The sequence below is a fragment of the Talpa occidentalis genome, unplaced genomic scaffold (assembly GCF_014898055.3).
Source record: "Talpa occidentalis isolate TD23 unplaced genomic scaffold, MPIMG_talOcc4v2.1 talOcc4.15, whole genome shotgun sequence".
Taxonomy (NCBI): domain Eukaryota; kingdom Metazoa; phylum Chordata; class Mammalia; order Eulipotyphla; family Talpidae; genus Talpa; species Talpa occidentalis.
Window position 1 is genome coordinate 76,234,215 of NW_023601543.1, and position 17,712 is coordinate 76,251,926.

The 17,712-nt window shown below is 47.7% G+C and overlaps 1 protein-coding gene across 1 annotated transcript in view; it reads right to left on the reverse strand.

The window, feature by feature from the left end:
* Window positions 1-16,868, reverse strand: part of LOC119245732 (nucleolar pre-ribosomal-associated protein 1-like) — a 23,983-nt gene extending 7,115 nt beyond the window's left edge. The window contains exons 1-5 of the mRNA XM_037511698.1: window positions 16,662-16,868; window positions 4,882-5,011; window positions 4,135-4,251; window positions 2,989-3,101; window positions 950-1,124 (exon numbers count right to left, since the gene is read on the reverse strand). Coding sequence (XP_037367595.1) covers window positions 950-1,124; window positions 2,989-3,101; window positions 4,135-4,251; window positions 4,882-5,011; window positions 16,662-16,868 — 742 coding nt within the window. The remainder of the gene's footprint in view (window positions 1-949; window positions 1,125-2,988; window positions 3,102-4,134; window positions 4,252-4,881; window positions 5,012-16,661) is intronic.
* Window positions 16,869-17,712: the final 844 nt, after the last annotated feature.

The window sequence follows — 17,712 nt, forward strand, 5'->3', positions numbered from 1 at the left end:
AACAATGAAAGGAGAAACAAATCAGCTGCTACTTTGGAGTCTGATTTTCTACCAGGATTTTCAGAGATGTAGGAAAATGTGCACAACCTGACCCCTGACAGCTACTTGACAAAAACCTCAGCCTGCATGAAATTTTCCATTTCCTCACGTCACACCACCTCAATGTGGCCCTGGCAAGAAGCACCTGCCACTCCTAAGAGAGCTGACTTTGCTGTAAGGTAGGACTTGAGCTGTGGGTGATGAATGACATCGCACAATGGCCTGATAAAAGACTAGGGTTTAAGCAGTGCCACCGCACGAACCCTGCCACGGAGAGCACTGGGCAAACACAACGGGCCTCCCCTACCGACTGCTGTCAGGGATTATGACCCCAGGAGAAAATGGCAACCTGCTGAGGCCAAGACCTAGATGTACATGTCCTTAAATCAGCTCAGGTGAGGTTAAGGCCGTAAGGTGACCCACACCTTAAAAAATGGGGACTGTGATTCCTGTGCTCCCTCCCCCAGTGTTTGCCGTACAACAAAATAAGGACGAGATCTCCTGCTGCCCCAGCAGGGCTGCTGCAGTCCAGAAAGGTTAGCGTCAAGTATGAGAAGGCAGAGGAGAGAAACAAATGCCAAATGCCTCATTTCTCCTCCTTGAACTCAGCACTGGGAGCCACTATGTGCTGGAACAGCCCACACTGCTCCCCATGTTTCATCTCCTCCATAGTCCTCTGGCTTCATTACTCCCACTCCCCAAGGGGAAGCCAGTCAGAGAAGTTAAGACGGTTCCCCAGTAGACCCCAAGAAAGGGCAGAACCAAAACAACCCTAGAAAGGACTTTGAAGCCCACCCATTTTCCAGGTCACCACGCAGCCTCTCGGGAATGCAGCCACATATAAGACATGAGTTAAACTTGAACAGTCCTAAGACAGCCCAGATGTGGCGAGGGCCGATTGAGCACCCACTCAGGGGGCCAGGGCGGAGCACTGCCCGAACACGCGCTGGCAGGAGGGCGCTCACCTTAGTGATTAGGAGTTTAGTTGATAACTTGAGCTGCAAATGGCTGCTGGTCACAAACATTTTCATCAGTAAATAAAACACAGATCGTTCTCCTCCAATAATCTCTGCATCTGGGCCTTCCTGGAGTTTGAACAATAGAATGCAACACACGTCAGGAGGCCGCGGCTTGTGACAAAGGTGCAGCACACCCAGGATACCGCCAGCCTTCGCCTTACCCTGTTCTGACCACACCTTGGCAAGACTGCTGAGATCTTATACATGAGGAACCTCAGGAGTTAGGCAACTCACCCCAAACCCCCAACAGCAGCTGTAGTACTAGCAGCGAGAGAGGAACAGTAACAGAAGCACAGCGGCCCTCTGTGTATGCTGGCACCACCTTGGTTTTATTCACACTCATGCCTTTTATCCTGGGCAGATAAAATCAACCTGCCCACCAATCCTGGGTGGTAGGGATGACTATTACCCAGTTTTTCACACATAGACATGAGGAGGTAACAGACTGCGTGATGGACAAGTGGGGAATGAATCCCAGGGACCGGGTGCAGTCGCTACCCTGCCTGCCGGCTGGTGGGAAAACAAAGCCCAGGCTGGGGGACTCGCCGAAGGCCGTTCGTGCTGCATTTCAGCGGATGTGGTACTGACCCAACACCACCTTATAGAGACAGCCTCTGACAAAGGCCAGTGGGCTTTTGGTATAGGTCTTACACAGAACCCAATTCCAAACTCCACCAACCATGTCTCTGGGGCGTCCCCTGCAGCCCCTGATGATCCTGAACACGGGAAGTGCTGGCGCTCATGAAGCCTAACAGACTGGGGTGGTATGGGGGACTGAATTTAAATTATTTTAACACCAGTTCTTCCAAAGAAAGAGGTCTTTGTTTCACTGGCCCTGTTCAGCTGGGAGAAGACCCAAAGGTTCCAAGCTGGTCGTCTCCCTGGGGTGGGTGGTGGTGTCCTCAAAGGGACTATGGCAGCACTGCCGGGTCTAATTGTGGATCCTCCTCTGACAGCTGGGCCCTCAGAACTGTCCTAACCTCTGTGCTCCAGCTGCCTTGCCTCTCCCAGGGCGTCGAGGAGTTGGGGTAAAGCAGGCCTGGTGTCAAGCAGGCACACATCACTAAGAACTCTCGAGGTTGGGGAAAAAAACAGAGAGCGCAGCACCACTGCCATCTCTGGCCTTCCTGGAAACAGCACATACTTCCCAGGCTACTGGTTTCCCACAAGATAGTAAATAAGACCCAAGGCATCTGAAAAACCACCTGACAACTAAAAACATGATGCCTAATTTTGCTTGGTCATTTTCCCTTTTGGATAGAAGAGATAACAGTACCCCATATTTAAATACACAGGTTGCATTTTGAGTCCCCTTTATGGCTCGATATTATACTGTCCCAGAAGTCTTAAAAGACAGGCCCTCCCTGGTGGCGTAGCGGGTTGAGCGCAGTGCTGTGAAGCTGTCCGCAGCCTCTGCAGCGCTGGTTTGATTCCCAGACGGCCAGGGAGACACCCACATGGCACAGCAGACCTCTTCTGTCTTGCCCGCTGTTCCCCGCAGCAGTGCTTTCAATCTGTCTGCCTGTTCTGTGCCCCACTCTGTCTCTGGTGAATCCTCTCACCCTCCCGCACCTCTGGCCTGTACCCTAGCTCTTGTATAAATAAATAAATCTTAAAAAATTAAAAAAAAAATGACAAGGAAAACATAAAATGGTCAAGATTAAAAATGCTAAGCGCTCCCCCCCCCAAAATGCTAAAACCCAGCAATGTAGTTCAGTAAAGAGACATTAAGCACCTTAATTTGCAAAAGCAAAGAGATTCACAGATGGCCTAGCTCTGCTCTGAACAACCCTCTCGAAACAGAGAACTGATGTCCCCCTTCAGGATCCAGGCTCGCCAGGGTCCTGATCCAGTTTGAAAGTCCCAGGTCAGAAGGTCAACAAACCCAGTAGGTCAGTGAAAGAGAGCAGTCGGGAGCCTCCGCTCCTACCTGGGCCTTTAACCATAACAGCTTGCTGGCAGGCAGTTCCAGCGCCACCTGCAGCATGTGGTGCTGCAGAATGGGGGGCACCTCCTCTCGAAGGCCCTGCTCGGAGGTGATGCCTGCAGGCGGAGAGGGGAACAACAGATGAGAAGTGGTGAGGAGGTGGGTGCCCACCCAGCTGCCACCCCTGCCAGAGGAGGAGCTAGGTACTTCCTGTTTGGAAATAAAAAGGAAGGAAGCGGGGTCCATCTCCCCTGCTCTGTGCCCACCTAAGGCGACTGCCCAACATGCCTCACCTGACATGACCCCGCCTCCTGAAGTCTAGCCAGATCCTTCAACCAAAAAGCCCAGATTCTACTGACCGAAGCAGTCTTTCCCTCTGCTGGAAGCCCCACCCCCACCAGGATGCCCTCCAGGTGTGGCCCTACATAATGTCACCTCGTCCTGGATGGCCTCACTCCCAGACCACAAAGACTCTCGGGGTAGACTGTGGCTCCCCAAGCTGGAAACTGGTTCTTGTGCTCTGGCCTGATTTCCAGGCCCTTTGCTTGGGAAGGACACAGCTACTAAATACTAAGTGACCACATTCTAGTAAATTACTTGTGCTCCTGGCAAAGAGAACTTTTGCCCTCAAACAATAAAAAGCTAATCATAGCCTTTGGATATAGGACCATTTCAATGTCTTAAAAAACTCAAAGAGGGGCACTTCCGCAAGGCTCTTTGGCAAGCCCAATTATAAAGTCAGTTTCACTAGACAGCCTGTTCAAGCGTGGTGTGCGCCTACCTTGCCGAGTGAGCCATGAGCAGGAGGCAGAGCGCCTGCCAAGGGCTGTGCTTTCTGCAGCCCCTGTGCAAAGGCATGAGATGAGGGTTGGCCTCTCTGACCTCAACTGTCAATCAGTCACTGCAGGCAACTCAAACTGCTGTTTCTCCCTTCTTTCACTGCTAAGCAGTCATCTGATACTTAATTAAGAAAGACCATCTATTTAAGATCTCAGTCCAAATAAAGTTAACCAGGCCGGAGGAGCAGCACGCTGGCCAAGCTCCCCACCAGTCCTCGCTCCTCAGCTTTGGGGCTCTAATCTGGCGCCTCAGCTCCTCCCTCGCCCCTGGCACACATGGTAGAAGGTGCCTGCGCTGGCTCAGACGCACCTTTCAGCAGCTTGCTGAAGTCGAAGTTGTACTGCATGACCACATGCGGCACCACCTTCTGGTAAAGGCATATGACCTGGAGCAGGGCCGCTTTCAGAAGAATGGTCTCTGCATCATCTGAACAAAATAAAACAGCAGACATTAGGGAAGTCCTCAACAGTGACAGGTACGCTGCTTGGCAGCTCTGTTTCCCAGTCCCCAGCACATGGACTGCACACGGACGCTGTGGAAAGGCCCGCAGGGAGCCAGATGGAAGGAGGCGCTGTGGGAAGAAAGTCAGGCCTGTGCAAACAGCCGGGTTTCGTTTCCCTGCAGCGGACTCAGCAGGTGTCATGAAGCTGCCCTGTCCCTGTGTCCTTGGCTGAACAATGGAGGCACAGCAGGGCCCGGCCTGGCAGACACAGAGCCTATCACCTGCCCACTAACAAGGGCTGAGTCAGTGCATCTTATTATGGGGGGACCTTGTACCCACATTAACATGCTGAGAGAGCCCCCCAACCACACCCTGGAAAGGCCAGAGACATGCAGTCACTGTTCTTCAAGTCTTTTGAGGTACAGTGGTGGCATAAATTGTGAGCACATCTCTAAGAAGACGTTAAAATTCAACCTGCAACTCCATTCAAATTCTCCCTCCCAAGCAACAAAGGAACCCAGGCTTCATTCACAGCAGGGAGGCCTTCACAGGCCCCCCTAGACAGTAGCCATTCTGCTGGCCTCTGCTCCACTGCAGGCCACGGGAGTCCTCACCGCACTGGGGAGCCACAGTGGCAGCAGGAGACCTCTTGCCCATCTTCGTCCCTTTCTTATCATCCTGTTTTGTCTCTTGCTTTACAAGTGACTGCCAGACCCACACGACGGTGTTGAGATCTGGTACAATCTACAATAGAAAGGCAAAGACCAAAAATCAGTTACATTAAACAATGAAGAGAAATAAAGGAATGAGCAAGGAGAAACAAAAAGTAGCAGGGAGGTGCAAGCACGTGAGAGTGTACATGCGTGTACGTGACCGGGCACACATGAGTGTACATAAAAATGAGTGTGAGTGTGTAAGAAAGAGGCAGGATGGTGGGGGAGAGAACAGGCCTTTTGTGAGCTCTAGATGATGCCTAGAAAGGTACGTGAGGACTGGGGGGGGGGGGATGCTGATAAATCAAATAAATCTCTTAAGACTCATCTAGGCAAGCAAGGGAGCTGTTCATTAAGGACAAAGTCACACATCATAATGGCGGCGGGGAACCTGACAGACAAGGAAACCACCCCCCTCCTCACTCACCAGACTAAGCCAAGAGGAGAAGAGGGAAGAGGGGCTTCCAAAACACACCCCCTGAGCAAGTATGTGGGGGTATAAAATAGGACTTCCTCCAACAGGTTCAGTTAGTTTCCAAGCTGAAATCAACATTTGCCTAGGTGACATTAACTTGGAGATTTCACATCCCAAGGAAGGTCCCACTTCTCCCCCCAGGAATAGGATGAATTCCTGTAATTTGTACAACTTGTACTGTTTTAAGGAGCAGGACTTCCAGAATGGCCAAGTAAGGAGCTCAGCAATCTCCCTAAAAAGCAATAATAAAACTGAACAGACTTGTCACACACCACACACACACAACACACACACACACAAAAGACTGGAAATTGATAAAAAGGTGTCAAAGGAGAAGTATTTTTTCAAGAAAGGGTACTGAACTCCACCCAATAACACTTGTGGGAGCCTGTGATGGTTTTGCCTGGGGCTGCTCGCATCCCAGCACCCCTTGCCCGAGCTCTGCAGCACAGAAGTTCCACCAAGACTCCCCAAGGGGCTGCCTTTATTTGGAGTGAAGTGTGGAGAATTCCATGTCAGTGTGGCTGACATCGCAGCTAGTCTGAGGTCTCAGTAGTGCTTAGGTTTAGCAGTAGACTGGCAGACTGGCCAGAGATTTAATAGCTCCTCAGAGGAGACAGCCTACTTTACTCTTGGTGGTTCTGAAGGCTGTTGCTCCTGGCAAGGCTGTGTGCACCTATGGGGAGACTGTAAAAGGTTAGTGAGCTACTGGTCCCTGGCTGTGAGGCCTTGCAAACAGAAAAAAGCTAGAATAAACTTGGAAACTACTCAGATTTTGATTGCATTTCCCAGGCCACACACATACTTTCAGCAATGGGTGGAAACCTTATTGACTCAAGGTTTAATTAATTGATTAATTTCTGATCAATCATAGGCTGACCACTAAGCCCAGTGATCCCTGGGAATCCAAGCTTAAAAATACAAACGAATTTAAAACCCACGCTAAGCAGAGACATCCAGTGGGACGAGGGATGTGGGTGAAGAGTGAAAACACATAAGCAAAAAGAATTGCACAGAATCTAGAATTGCTACCACACTGTCTACGATACAATTTACAACAAAAAAAAATTATGAGAAATGCAAGTAATCAGGAAAGTGACCCCATACCCAGGAAAATAAGGCATCAATAAAAACCCAGCAGGATCAGAATTGTGGGGATCGGTATATAGTTTTCTATCTGATTGGCACATAAAATGGTTAGACACAATTTCGCGAGTCCATATTAGTGTTCTATGTTATGGCTATACCATGTTGTAATAGTTCTACCATAATTTCTCTAACCTGGCCCCTACTATGAACCATACCACATTTAAAAGTAGTGCTTTCATTTGATTAACATGTATTACAACATCCACATTTCTCACTTTCCTTAATACAGTTTTCTAAAGATGAAATTTAAAAATGAACTATTGAAACTCCCGGCAAGTGCGGCAAATTAAGCTCCAGGAAAGTTGTACAGTAGTCCACCCGCATCAGCAGTGAGTTTTTTTTACAACTCCCAATAATCGCTAGCTAGGTGTAACGGGTGAAACTGTATTTACTTATTTCTTTGATTACAGTGAGTGTTGAGTAATTTTCCACATGTCTATTAGCCATGTATGTTCTGTGAATACCTGTTCATGTCGTTTATGCATTTTTCAATGGTATTTTTGTGTTTCATTATGGACTTTGAAGGATTCCTCATCAACTATTCTTTGTTGGTGACCAGGGATCTTTTTATTATTGGAGCAATTTTTAAAACCCATATTATAAAGTTTCATTACATGTGAAAAACAAATAAAGCAATTTAGAGAAAGCAAAAAAGATGGGAACTATACTGATGGAGAGACATGATTAAGAACCAAATATATTTTGAGAGAAGCTGATAAAGATGTTGAGAAAGACATGGTATGCATTACAGATTTAAAAGAAACCCTATTCAAAAGTTAACCAAAATGAAAAGCCATCATTTTCCTGAGATCTGGGTATGATATCCATCTTCTGTAATGGGATATAGATTCAAACTGTTGTTGGAAGCCTACCATGTGGGTGCCATGGGATGGAAGTTCGGTGGGAGGGAAAAAACCCCACAAGATCCGCTCTGCTCTTAATGAGGAAACATGCAGCTGAAAATCACTTAAGGCAGGAAAAGGTGCTAAACAGAGGAAAAAAGCAGGGTGCTCTGGGAGCGCAGACGTTACAATTACTTACTGATGCCAGGAAAAGTTTCATGCGGAAATTGGCATTTCTACTTGGTCATGGAGATTAAGTAGAATTTTTCTAGGTGGAGGATATGGGAAAGGGTTTTCAAGAGAGGATTACCAAAAAGCACAGGCAGAGATCCTGACCCAGGCATGTTCCCAGATCCCAGCCTTACCTTCTATTAAACACAATCCATCAGTCTTCAAGTGGTTCTTAATACCGGCAGAAATAAACAACACAAAACAGCACCTAGTAAAATTTGTTATGAATTAGAAAAAAATGAGTGAAGACTAATTTTAAGTCATTGGAAACAATTTTTTAACTCAATTAAAAACACCATTGAAAATTCTCTCCATAAAAATAATCAACACAATAAAACTGACAATGGCAAAAACTTTACACAATGATATTTGTAGTTGTAGGCTGGGCTCCCTGAAAGCTGAGTCCTCTTGAGGCTAGCGAGAATGAGAGTACAAGTTATTTGAGAGGTCGTTCCAGAAAGCATCAGTAGGGAGGGGAGAGGTAAGACAGGGATGGGATGAACCATTAAAGTTTGCATCATCCAGCAGTTCTCCACTGGGGGTGACCACATTCAATTCCCTCCCCTTCTATCCCACCCCCTGAAAAGGCAGTGTGAAAACTATACCTCAGAGTCATCCCACCAGAGGATAGGGGTGAGGGAGCCGGGTATTCCTCCAACTCTTACCTGCCATTGGCTTAGCGATTGTCCCAGGCACAGTAACTCCTCAGCACTTTTGGCCCACGGTGGCCAGCTGAGAGAGAGCCTGCAGGTGGGGCTTGCAGGCTTTTGCCCTTGGAAACCAACCACCATTCTCAAGTGCAGAAGGTTGAGTGACAAGGGGGTGTGGAAGGGCCACCATGTACTATCTGCTGCAGTTTGTATTGACTCAAAACTCTGAGTAGAGTCACATCCTCTTAGAAAAATTTAGACCCACAAAATTTGCACCACAAGAAATTGGTAGACATAATTGTCATAAAGTAAGCTCACTCGTAAGAGGTTAAAATTTAAAACACTTTATTTAGACAAAATTTAAAATAATTCTTCGCGGTGACATTTACAAGATTAAGAATTTTCCAGATGAATATAATTTTGGTAAAACAAAAACATAACATTAGAAACATTTTACCTGAAGTATATAGGAAATTGATAGGAGATAATGAAATAGATTTGTTTGCTCAAGAAAATATGTTCTTCATAAAATTTCATCAATGTTGGCATGATTCTGATTAGAATGTTTGTACTCACAAACATGGAGTCCCACAGTGTCCTCAGGCTCAAAAACAAGAGGAGGATCGAAACATCCTGTTCTTGAGTTGCTAGAGGCCAAAAAATGAAGAGGATTTGTGCCAGGGGAAATTGCATGGGTAAATGCAGAGTGGAAAAGCATATGGAATGCTTTGGGAATGATGAATTCCTCACTGACAGAGCTATGGGAGCAGATGTTAAGCAAAAAAAAAAAAAAAGTAATATTTATGATATTCTGTGGATCTGCAGATTTCTTTGTTGAAAGAGGATAAGAGAAAAATTGGATCTTACAGCTCTCCAGAGAAATTCCTCACAACTTTTCACTAAAATATCCCATGACCTTACAGGAAAAGACTAAAAACCCATTAAAATAACAAGAGATTGATAGACAACATAATATAAAATTGTGAGCAGCCTTGAAAATAATTTTAAGGCAAATGGAGTTAGACAGAAAAGTAGATCTATACTTCTTCCTTACGGAATATTCAGGCTTCTCTTCATGAAAGAGCAACTGGAGAAAAATTTTTTTAAGTTACATTTTCCTTGCTCCACCAGCTGTGTCCTGACTCAGATATCCGGGCCTTCACTAGCCAAAGGATTGGGCCCGCAGCGCTCTTGATACCGAGGAGGAATCCTGTGAGGCAGGATTCCTGAGTTTTGCCCCTCATCTCAAAACCCTTTTGCCTCCCTCCCCCACCCCAGTCCACCCACTGTCTTTTTACATTTTTTTTAAAAGATTTATTGATTGATTGATTTTTATTGATTTATACATACATACATACATACATACAAACAAGCACTGGGTACAGTCAGAAGCGCGGGAGGGTGAGAGAATTCACCAGAGCCAGAGCGGGGAACAGAGCAGGCAGAAGGACCGAAGTACACTGCTGAGGGGAGCAGCGGGCGGCAGGAGAGGTCTGCGCGCCATGTGGGACCCTCCTCCGGTGGCCGGGGAGCAGCCGGGGATCGAACCGGCGCTGCAGAGGCTGCGGGCAGCTTCGCAACCCAGCGCTCAACTGCTGCGCCACCGGGAGGCCCTCTTTTCACATTTATATGTGGACACAGAGGACCCCTGTGATGAACCCCAGTAGTCAGGAAGTAAGAGCAGGCTGGATGGGGTGTAAAATGTAAAATGTATCCTCTCCCACTGACTGTCATCGGCTTCTAGTACTGGAGCAGACAATGAGGGGAAGGCCATAGCGACCAGAGTACAAGGAGGTATAGTAAGGAAAGCCTGTTAGAAGGTGAAGCATGGGCCTCCCTGGTGGCACAGCGGGTTGAGCGCAGCACTGTGAAGCTGTCCGCAGCCTCCGCGGCGCTGGTTCGATTCCCGGCCAGCCAGGGAGAGTCCCACATGGCACAGCAGACCTCTCCTGTCTCGCCCGCTGCTCCCCTCAGCAGTGTATTTCGGTCCTTCTGCCTGTTCTGCTCCCCATTCTGTCTCTGGTGGATTCTCTCACCCTCCCACGCCTCTGGTCTGTACCCCGTGCTTGTATAAATAAATTAAAAAAAAAATCTTAAAAAAAAAAAAGAGGGTGAAGCGTGAACTGGAAGCTGCGCCCATCAACACTGCACTTTTCCAGCCGCAGATTCATTGAGACGGTGGAACCACTACCTAAAAGGCTGCAAGTTGGGACCGAAGGCAGCCCTCTGTTGACACACTGAAACCGCAAGGGTCTTATTGTGTGTGGTTGAAGAGAAAAAACAAATTAAGGTCTACAAACAAAGACATTGGGATAAAAATGTATGGTTGGAAGACTCACAGAAAGGAAATACTTCTGGAAAATTACTTGCTTTCAGGGCCAGAAGAAAAAGTCAAACTATTTGGCATCTTCAAAGGATTGCAAATAATCATAACCTTTGTGCCCAGGAGGCAAAAGATGAAGAGCAAAGTTGAAAAGGTAGTTGACTCACAGAAAGACTCAAAGAATTCCAAAGGAAACAAACAGGAATGAAAATCCATAGGTAGCCAGTAAAGAACAGAAAGGGTGTTTGTAGAAATTCACCAACTGACGTGAATGACATCCTTGAGATGCTTTCCCAGAATGCAGAAGAAAAGGACCAAAAGATTTAGTTCTTCACCACATGCCCACGAACAACTCCTGCGTGTCAGTCACCGTGCCAGGTGTCGGAACGAAATGCCTCACATTCTCGACCCTCAGTGTGAGGCAGTCATCACACCCTGGCACAGAGTGAACAGACGCTGGCCCCTCACGACTGCCCCAGAGCAGACCAGCGCTGGAGAGACCGCCAGGGAGGAGCCAGTTCTGACGGGAAGGCTAGGGAGGTCTCTAAAGAAGGCACACACGCCGCATACACACACATGTAGCCAGAAAGGCTGAGGGAGACAAGACTAAGAGCAGAGAGTGGGCAGGAGTGTGAAGCGCTGCTGCAGAAAAGCACTGGGCAGCAGAGAGGCGAGAGAAGACCAGGGCCTCGGACTGAGGGGAAGAAGGTGGTGACTGTAACACAAGATGAGACAGGAGAGGTCCTGGGCCAGATCACACCAGGCCAACGAATCCCAAGGCCCAGTGAGGCGTTTGCGTTTTGTTCTAAGGAAAATGGGAAGACATCGAAGGGTTCTAGGTAAGTGGCTGGTGTGGTTTAAGGTGAAAGATTTTCTGGTGCTTGTAGGGGGGTAAGGGTGGGAGGGGACACTCACCAAGGGGGCTGGGGCCATGGGGAGCCTTGACGCTGCACCAGAGAAGTAAATGGACTTAGGATGTGCTCCAGAGGTTACGGCTGGCAGAACTCAGTGGGGGGCTGAGCGGAGGAGGTGCCCAGAAGGGATGGCCCCAAACAAGTCGGAGTCTGATTTAGCCACAGGGCGCAGGATGATGCCATTCATCATGATGGAAAGATGAGCAGAAGGGCGATTTAGGGGGTGAATAACATGACCGCAGTTTCATTAGACCTCAGGGCTTGCGAGGAGTTCAAGGTCACTGGGAGGAGCTGAGAGCGGAAGTCACACTTGGAACAGTCACCTGCTGTTACAGATACTTTGGTGTTTTTTTTTAAGATTTATTTTTATGTATGCATACAAGAACTGGGGTATAGGCCAGGGATGCAGGGGGTGAGAGGATTCACCAGACACAGGGTGGTGAGCAAAACAGGCAGATCTACTGAAATACACTGCTGAGGGGAGCAGTTGGCAAGACAGGAAGGGTCTGCTGCTCCCTGTGGGTCAGCTCCCTGGCCAGGGATGGAACTCAGGCCATGGTGGCTGGTGACAGCTTGATAGTGCTGCAACTTAACCCTGGTGCCACCAGGGTACCAGGTGGCAACCAACCTTACTAACCTTATAGAGTTTGGTCAGAATAAAGTGAGATTATTAATCATTAATATTTTGCTACTGTTGGGTGGGCAATAATGATACTATGTTGGAAAAAGGAAGCATCTCAAGGCTAGTGAGTGAAATCAAGTTGAGTCACTAAACTCAGGAAAAAGCAGTTAAATCATTCAGCTCTTATGAAGACAAGAACAAACAGACGCTGTTGACAACTATGGCAAGTTTTGGAATTCTCAAAAAGGTGAGGAGAGCCAAGAACACAGCAAGAGAGACTAAATAGGCTTAAGGTTTTAATAAAGTGTGGATTGCACACACAAGACGAGTAGGTGCCCTCGACTGGCGGCCCCACTTTATGGTAATAGCATTATACTGAGGTAACAGTCACATGAAAATGAAGTAATGGGGGCCTCCCTGGTGGCTCAGGGGTTAAAGACATGGCGCTATCAAGCTATTGCCAGCCACTGCAGCATGAATTCGATCCCTGGCCAGGGAGCAACCCACATGGCACAGCAGACCTCTCCTGTCTTGCCCGCTGCTCCCCTCAGCAGTGTATTTCAGTCCATCTGCCTGTTCTGCTCTCCACTCTTGTCTCTGGTGAGTCCTCTCATCCCCCATACCTCTGGCCTGTACCCCAGATCTTGTCTGCATAAATAATTCTTTTTTTAAAACAAGAAAATGAAGTAACGGAAAAGAGAGTAAGAGCATGACGTGATCTGGCTGGTGAGGCGGTTGGAAAGCCTTTCTCTGTACAAAATGACTTCACAAGTAGACCCCCGAAAATGGGCTATGAACAAGAGGGTTAAACTGAGTCTTTGCTCTGGAGCAGTTTCTCAAACCTTGATATGCACACAAGACCCCCAGGGATGTTGTGAAAATGGGCCTTCTGATTCGTGGGTCCAGGATGGGGCCTGAGATTCTGCATTTCCAACAAGGCTGACGCCACAGGGGTTTCTGGGAGCCCGCAGAGCTGTCACTCTCCTGCTGACCTTGCCGAAGTCTGTCCCTGAGAAGTCAGTCTGTCACCTGCCAGCACTGCTGCTACAAAGACCAGGGCCGGGAAGTGGAGACACACGTCCTTCTGCTGAACCATATGAAGGAGCCGAGCTTGGGGCAGCCAGTGGCCTAGAGTTCCCCCCACCCCGCCCCCGGCTTATCTGGCCCAGCAGGGCTGAGAGAAGAACAAGAGGTCAACTGTTAGTGGAGCTGATACTCTCAGCCGTGGCCTCACCCCACGAGCTCAACACGCAGAGGCGAGGAGAGGGAATGATGAGGGCAGACAGACGTGGAGAACGACGGACACCATCACACGGACCCTTGCCGTGCACGCCTAGAGACGAGTAGTGAAAGGGATTTTAGAAAAAGATTTTCTGAAATTTTAGGAAGCTCTGTATCAACACACAGAAAGAACTTACCACCTTTCAGGAAAATTAACTTTCTTCACATAGACACATTGGCCACCATTTTTGACGACAAGGGGGGAATCTCCTTCAGGCATGAAGACAGGAGACAGCAAATCCTCATGTAGTGAGGACTGGCTGTGCTCCGCAAGCTGCCTGGTGCTTTCCACGAATTCTCTCAGCCAACCCTCACCGCGGCCCCGTCAAGTGGCGGCGCTGGCCTTCCCGTCGACTGGGTACAGGAGCTCCAGCCACCCTGCCAGGATCCCTTTGCTCGGCCGCTGCCTGCGCACCCCTTCCTGCCACGCGGGCTCTCCAGGCCCGGGAGCTTCTCCCGCTGCGGACAGGCTTCCTCCAGGCCTGGGCGGGCAGCTCCCAGCTCACATTATCCTAACCCAGTAATCCAGAAGCCAGGGAGTCTCTCTCCTGGTTTCACCGCTGACAGACTTCGACTGTCTTTACAGTCTGGGCCCAACACCTGGACTGAGCACGGCAGCCAAGAGAATGGAGTAAGAGCATTCATTGGCCGGTGACTGGGGAGACCATGATTAGAAGTTTCCTCCAGAATGGAAAGGCTGGCGTAGAAAATAGAAACAAACAAAGGCGAGGAAGGCTGGTTTGGCCGACAAATGCACAGAGTCCATGACGGGGAGGTCTACGAGTTGCCCCTCTTCACGCATGCCAGCAAGGAGCAGAGGTCAAGTCGCTTGCCCAAGGTCCCACATGCTGTGTGAGCTGGGGAGCCAGTGTGACCAAGACAGTCTGCCCAGAGCTCTTAAGCGCTAGCCCGGAAGACAGCAGGGTCAGTTTTGTTTCAGACTTCTCTGTCACGTCAGCTTTCAGAAGACACCGGAGCAACAGCCTTATGGTCGGTCGTCCATGGTCCACTCTGCCTGATGGTCTTTCACCAGGACAGCTAACAAATACCAAGCACCCACTGTTGACAGGCACAGTTCTAATTGCTTTGTAGGTACAGGGTCATTCACTCCACCAACAGCCCTTCAAGTCAGGAATTCTTGCAATCTTCATTTTGCAGATGAGGAAAGAAGCCCAGAGAGGTTAGGTAACTCCTGTCAGAGCCTCGATGGCGCCTGGGCAATCTGACATCTGAGCCCACACAGTGAATTGCTAGGGTTCAAAAGCATTTTATCTATGCCTTCTTCAAAAAAATTTTAATAGAAATATATGCCACAGGGCCTCCCTGGTGGTGCAAGGGGTTATGCACTGCACTATGAAGCAATCCATAGCCTCTGCAGTAGGAGTTCAATCCCCGCGGCCAGGGAGAAACCCACATGGCGAGGCAGACTTCTCCTGTCTCGCCCGCTGCTCCCCTCAGCAGTGTGTTTCGGTCAGTCTGCTGTTCTGTTCCCCGCTCTGTCTCTGGTGGATCCTCTCACCCCGCCCCCCGCATCTCTGGCCTGTACCCCAGCTCTTGTATGCATAAATAAATAAATCTTTAAAAATATATATATGCCACAATAACAAGAGTTAAAAAATAGAATTAAAAACAAGGGGAAAAACTGTAAAAACTACAAAGTTAGTTTTTAAAAGTCTAAATGATAAATCTGTATCTCAATCTAAGGTTTTATTAACAAGAGGACAGAGAGGAAAATAAAGGTGAGCTCAACCTGGCTCACTCAGAAGAACTTAAAGACTATTATTTCATTATAAATTTTTTGGTAATTTAAGAAATATAGGATACAGAATGTTTTTTCTTTGTTCTGCTTATATATCTTCTTCAGCAGCTTTCCAAATATAGCTCCTGCCATCAAGTCTTCTCAAGGAAAACAATTGTTTTTTTCTTCTTTAAAGGTAAATAGTAAGGGTTTTTTTGTTTTTGTGATATGAACTCATGGATTCCAATCTATTTGATGTGTTTTGATCCACTGCAGTTATCTCGATTGAGTCTCAAATTATCCCATCTGTGACTAGCAGGAAATTGGGTCCCGAGTCCTTTGGTGTTAGAGCAATCTTGTGTACCTCCTTCTCTAGGCCTACAGAATGCTTAAAGGTCATACTTAACAGCCTCAAAAGGAGTATATATGCCTTCCAAAGTACGAAGAAGGTAAAAGCAAAACATGTACCCATAAGAGAAAAAAAACATAAAGCAAAGTAAACAGCAAAGAAGCCTTAAAAAATAGCACAGGGCCTCCCCAGTGGCGCAGCGGTTGAGCGCTGGGTTGCAAAGCTGCCCGCAGCCTCTGCAGCGCCGGTTCGATCCCCGGCCACCGGGCGAGGGTCCCACATGGCGCGCAGACCTCTCCTGCCACCCGCTGCTCTCCTCAGTGTACTCCTCTGTCTGCCTGTTCTGTTCCCCGCTCTGGCTCTGGTGAATCCTCTCACCCTCCCGCGCTTCTGACTGTACCCAGTGCTTGTATAAATAAATAAATAAATAAATAAATCTTTTTTTTTAAAAAAAAGCACAGAAACAAATAAAGCGCCATAAACTAAAAATGCTTGTTTTAATGTTAAATATCAATGACACTTACTCCCATATTTAAAAATAAAATTTCCCAGATTGGATTAAAAAAAATCTATCCTATGTTATTTAAAATAATTTCACAATGGGGGGTTCCCTGGTGGCACAAGAGGTTAAGTCTTAGCACTATGAAGATATTGGGAGCTACTGCAGCATGAGTTCGATCCCCAGCCGGCCAGGGAGCTGACCCACATGGAGCAGCGGACCTCTCCTGCCTCGCCCACTGCTCCCCTCAGCAGTGTGTTTCAGTAAATCTGCCTGTTCTGTTCTCCACTCTTTCTCTGGTGAATCTTCTCACCGCCTTCCCCCACACCTCTCGCCTGCACCCCAGTTCTTGTATGCATAAAAAACCTTAAAAAATCTTTTTAAAAATAAATAAAATAAAATACTATGCAAAAGAGTGGGAAAAGTGCAAAACAGACAAAATGAAGGGAAACTAAAGACCAAAATAGTTAAATGAATAGAACTTGAGACCAAAACCCAGAATAAAATGGTATTGAAATCGTATCAGGCCAAAATATGAAGGATAGAGGTTCACTTAATAACACAATTAGTGAGTCTTATTTAATAGCTTCCTGGACATAAACACGTACACTGGACAATATGCCCTTTTGTCCCCTGGTGCCCGGGAACACGTACAGAAGTGGACCAGAAAGTGCGCTAACGGTGGCACCTCCACAGAGTTCAATTGCCGGAGAAGACGCCCGGGACCCCGGGTGACAATGCTCACAAACCACCCATTTATTACAGGGAAAGGGCTGGAGAGGGAATGGAGAGTCAGCATCTACACCGAAGCACATGCCCCCCCCCCTTGTCTTTCTAGAAGGGCCAGACCAGATGTCTTGTGGGTCGGGAACCACTGATGTGTGCACAGAACACTTTGGAATAAGGGAGCCTAAAATGAAGTTTTTGCTGAGGTGGTTTATATTTTGCTGGTCACCTAGGTCTATCCCTGCTGCGGAACCCTGGGGTGGGGACTGGGCAGCAGCACACCAGGACCAGGTGCAACTCTTCAATCTCATTGTTATTAATAAATAATACTGCCAAGCGGGGTCCCGCTGCGCTGGAATTCTGGACCCTTGATTACATAGAGATCCACACATTGGTGTTTCATGCTTTGACCAGGAGTCAGTATCATGCAGGAGCTTAATTTAACCAAACAATAACCTGTGTGACTAACCTCTTCCTCACAATAGAGCAAGACACTAAAGATCTCTCAATAATTTCCAAAATGCTAAAACCAAGCAAGCCCATTTGGGGGCCACAATTCAAAAAAATAAACAGATACGATGAATACAAAGTAATCAAAAATGCAAATTAAAACAAAGTACTTTTTTAAGAATATAAATCTGATGAAAATAACAAGAATGGGACCTCCCCTGGTGGTGCAGGCAGTTGAGCGCCGCACTGTGAAGCTGTCCGCAGCCTCTGCAGCGTGGGTTCAATCCTGGCTGGCCTGCGAGAAACCCACATGGCGCGGCAGACCTCTCCTGTCTCGCCCACTGCTCCCCTCAGCAGTGTATTTCATCAGTCTGCCTGTTTTGCTCCCCACTCTGTCTCTGGTGAATCCTCTCACCCTCCCACGAGTCTGACTTGTATCCTGGTTCTTGTATGTACGAATAAATAAATCTTCATGAAAAAAAA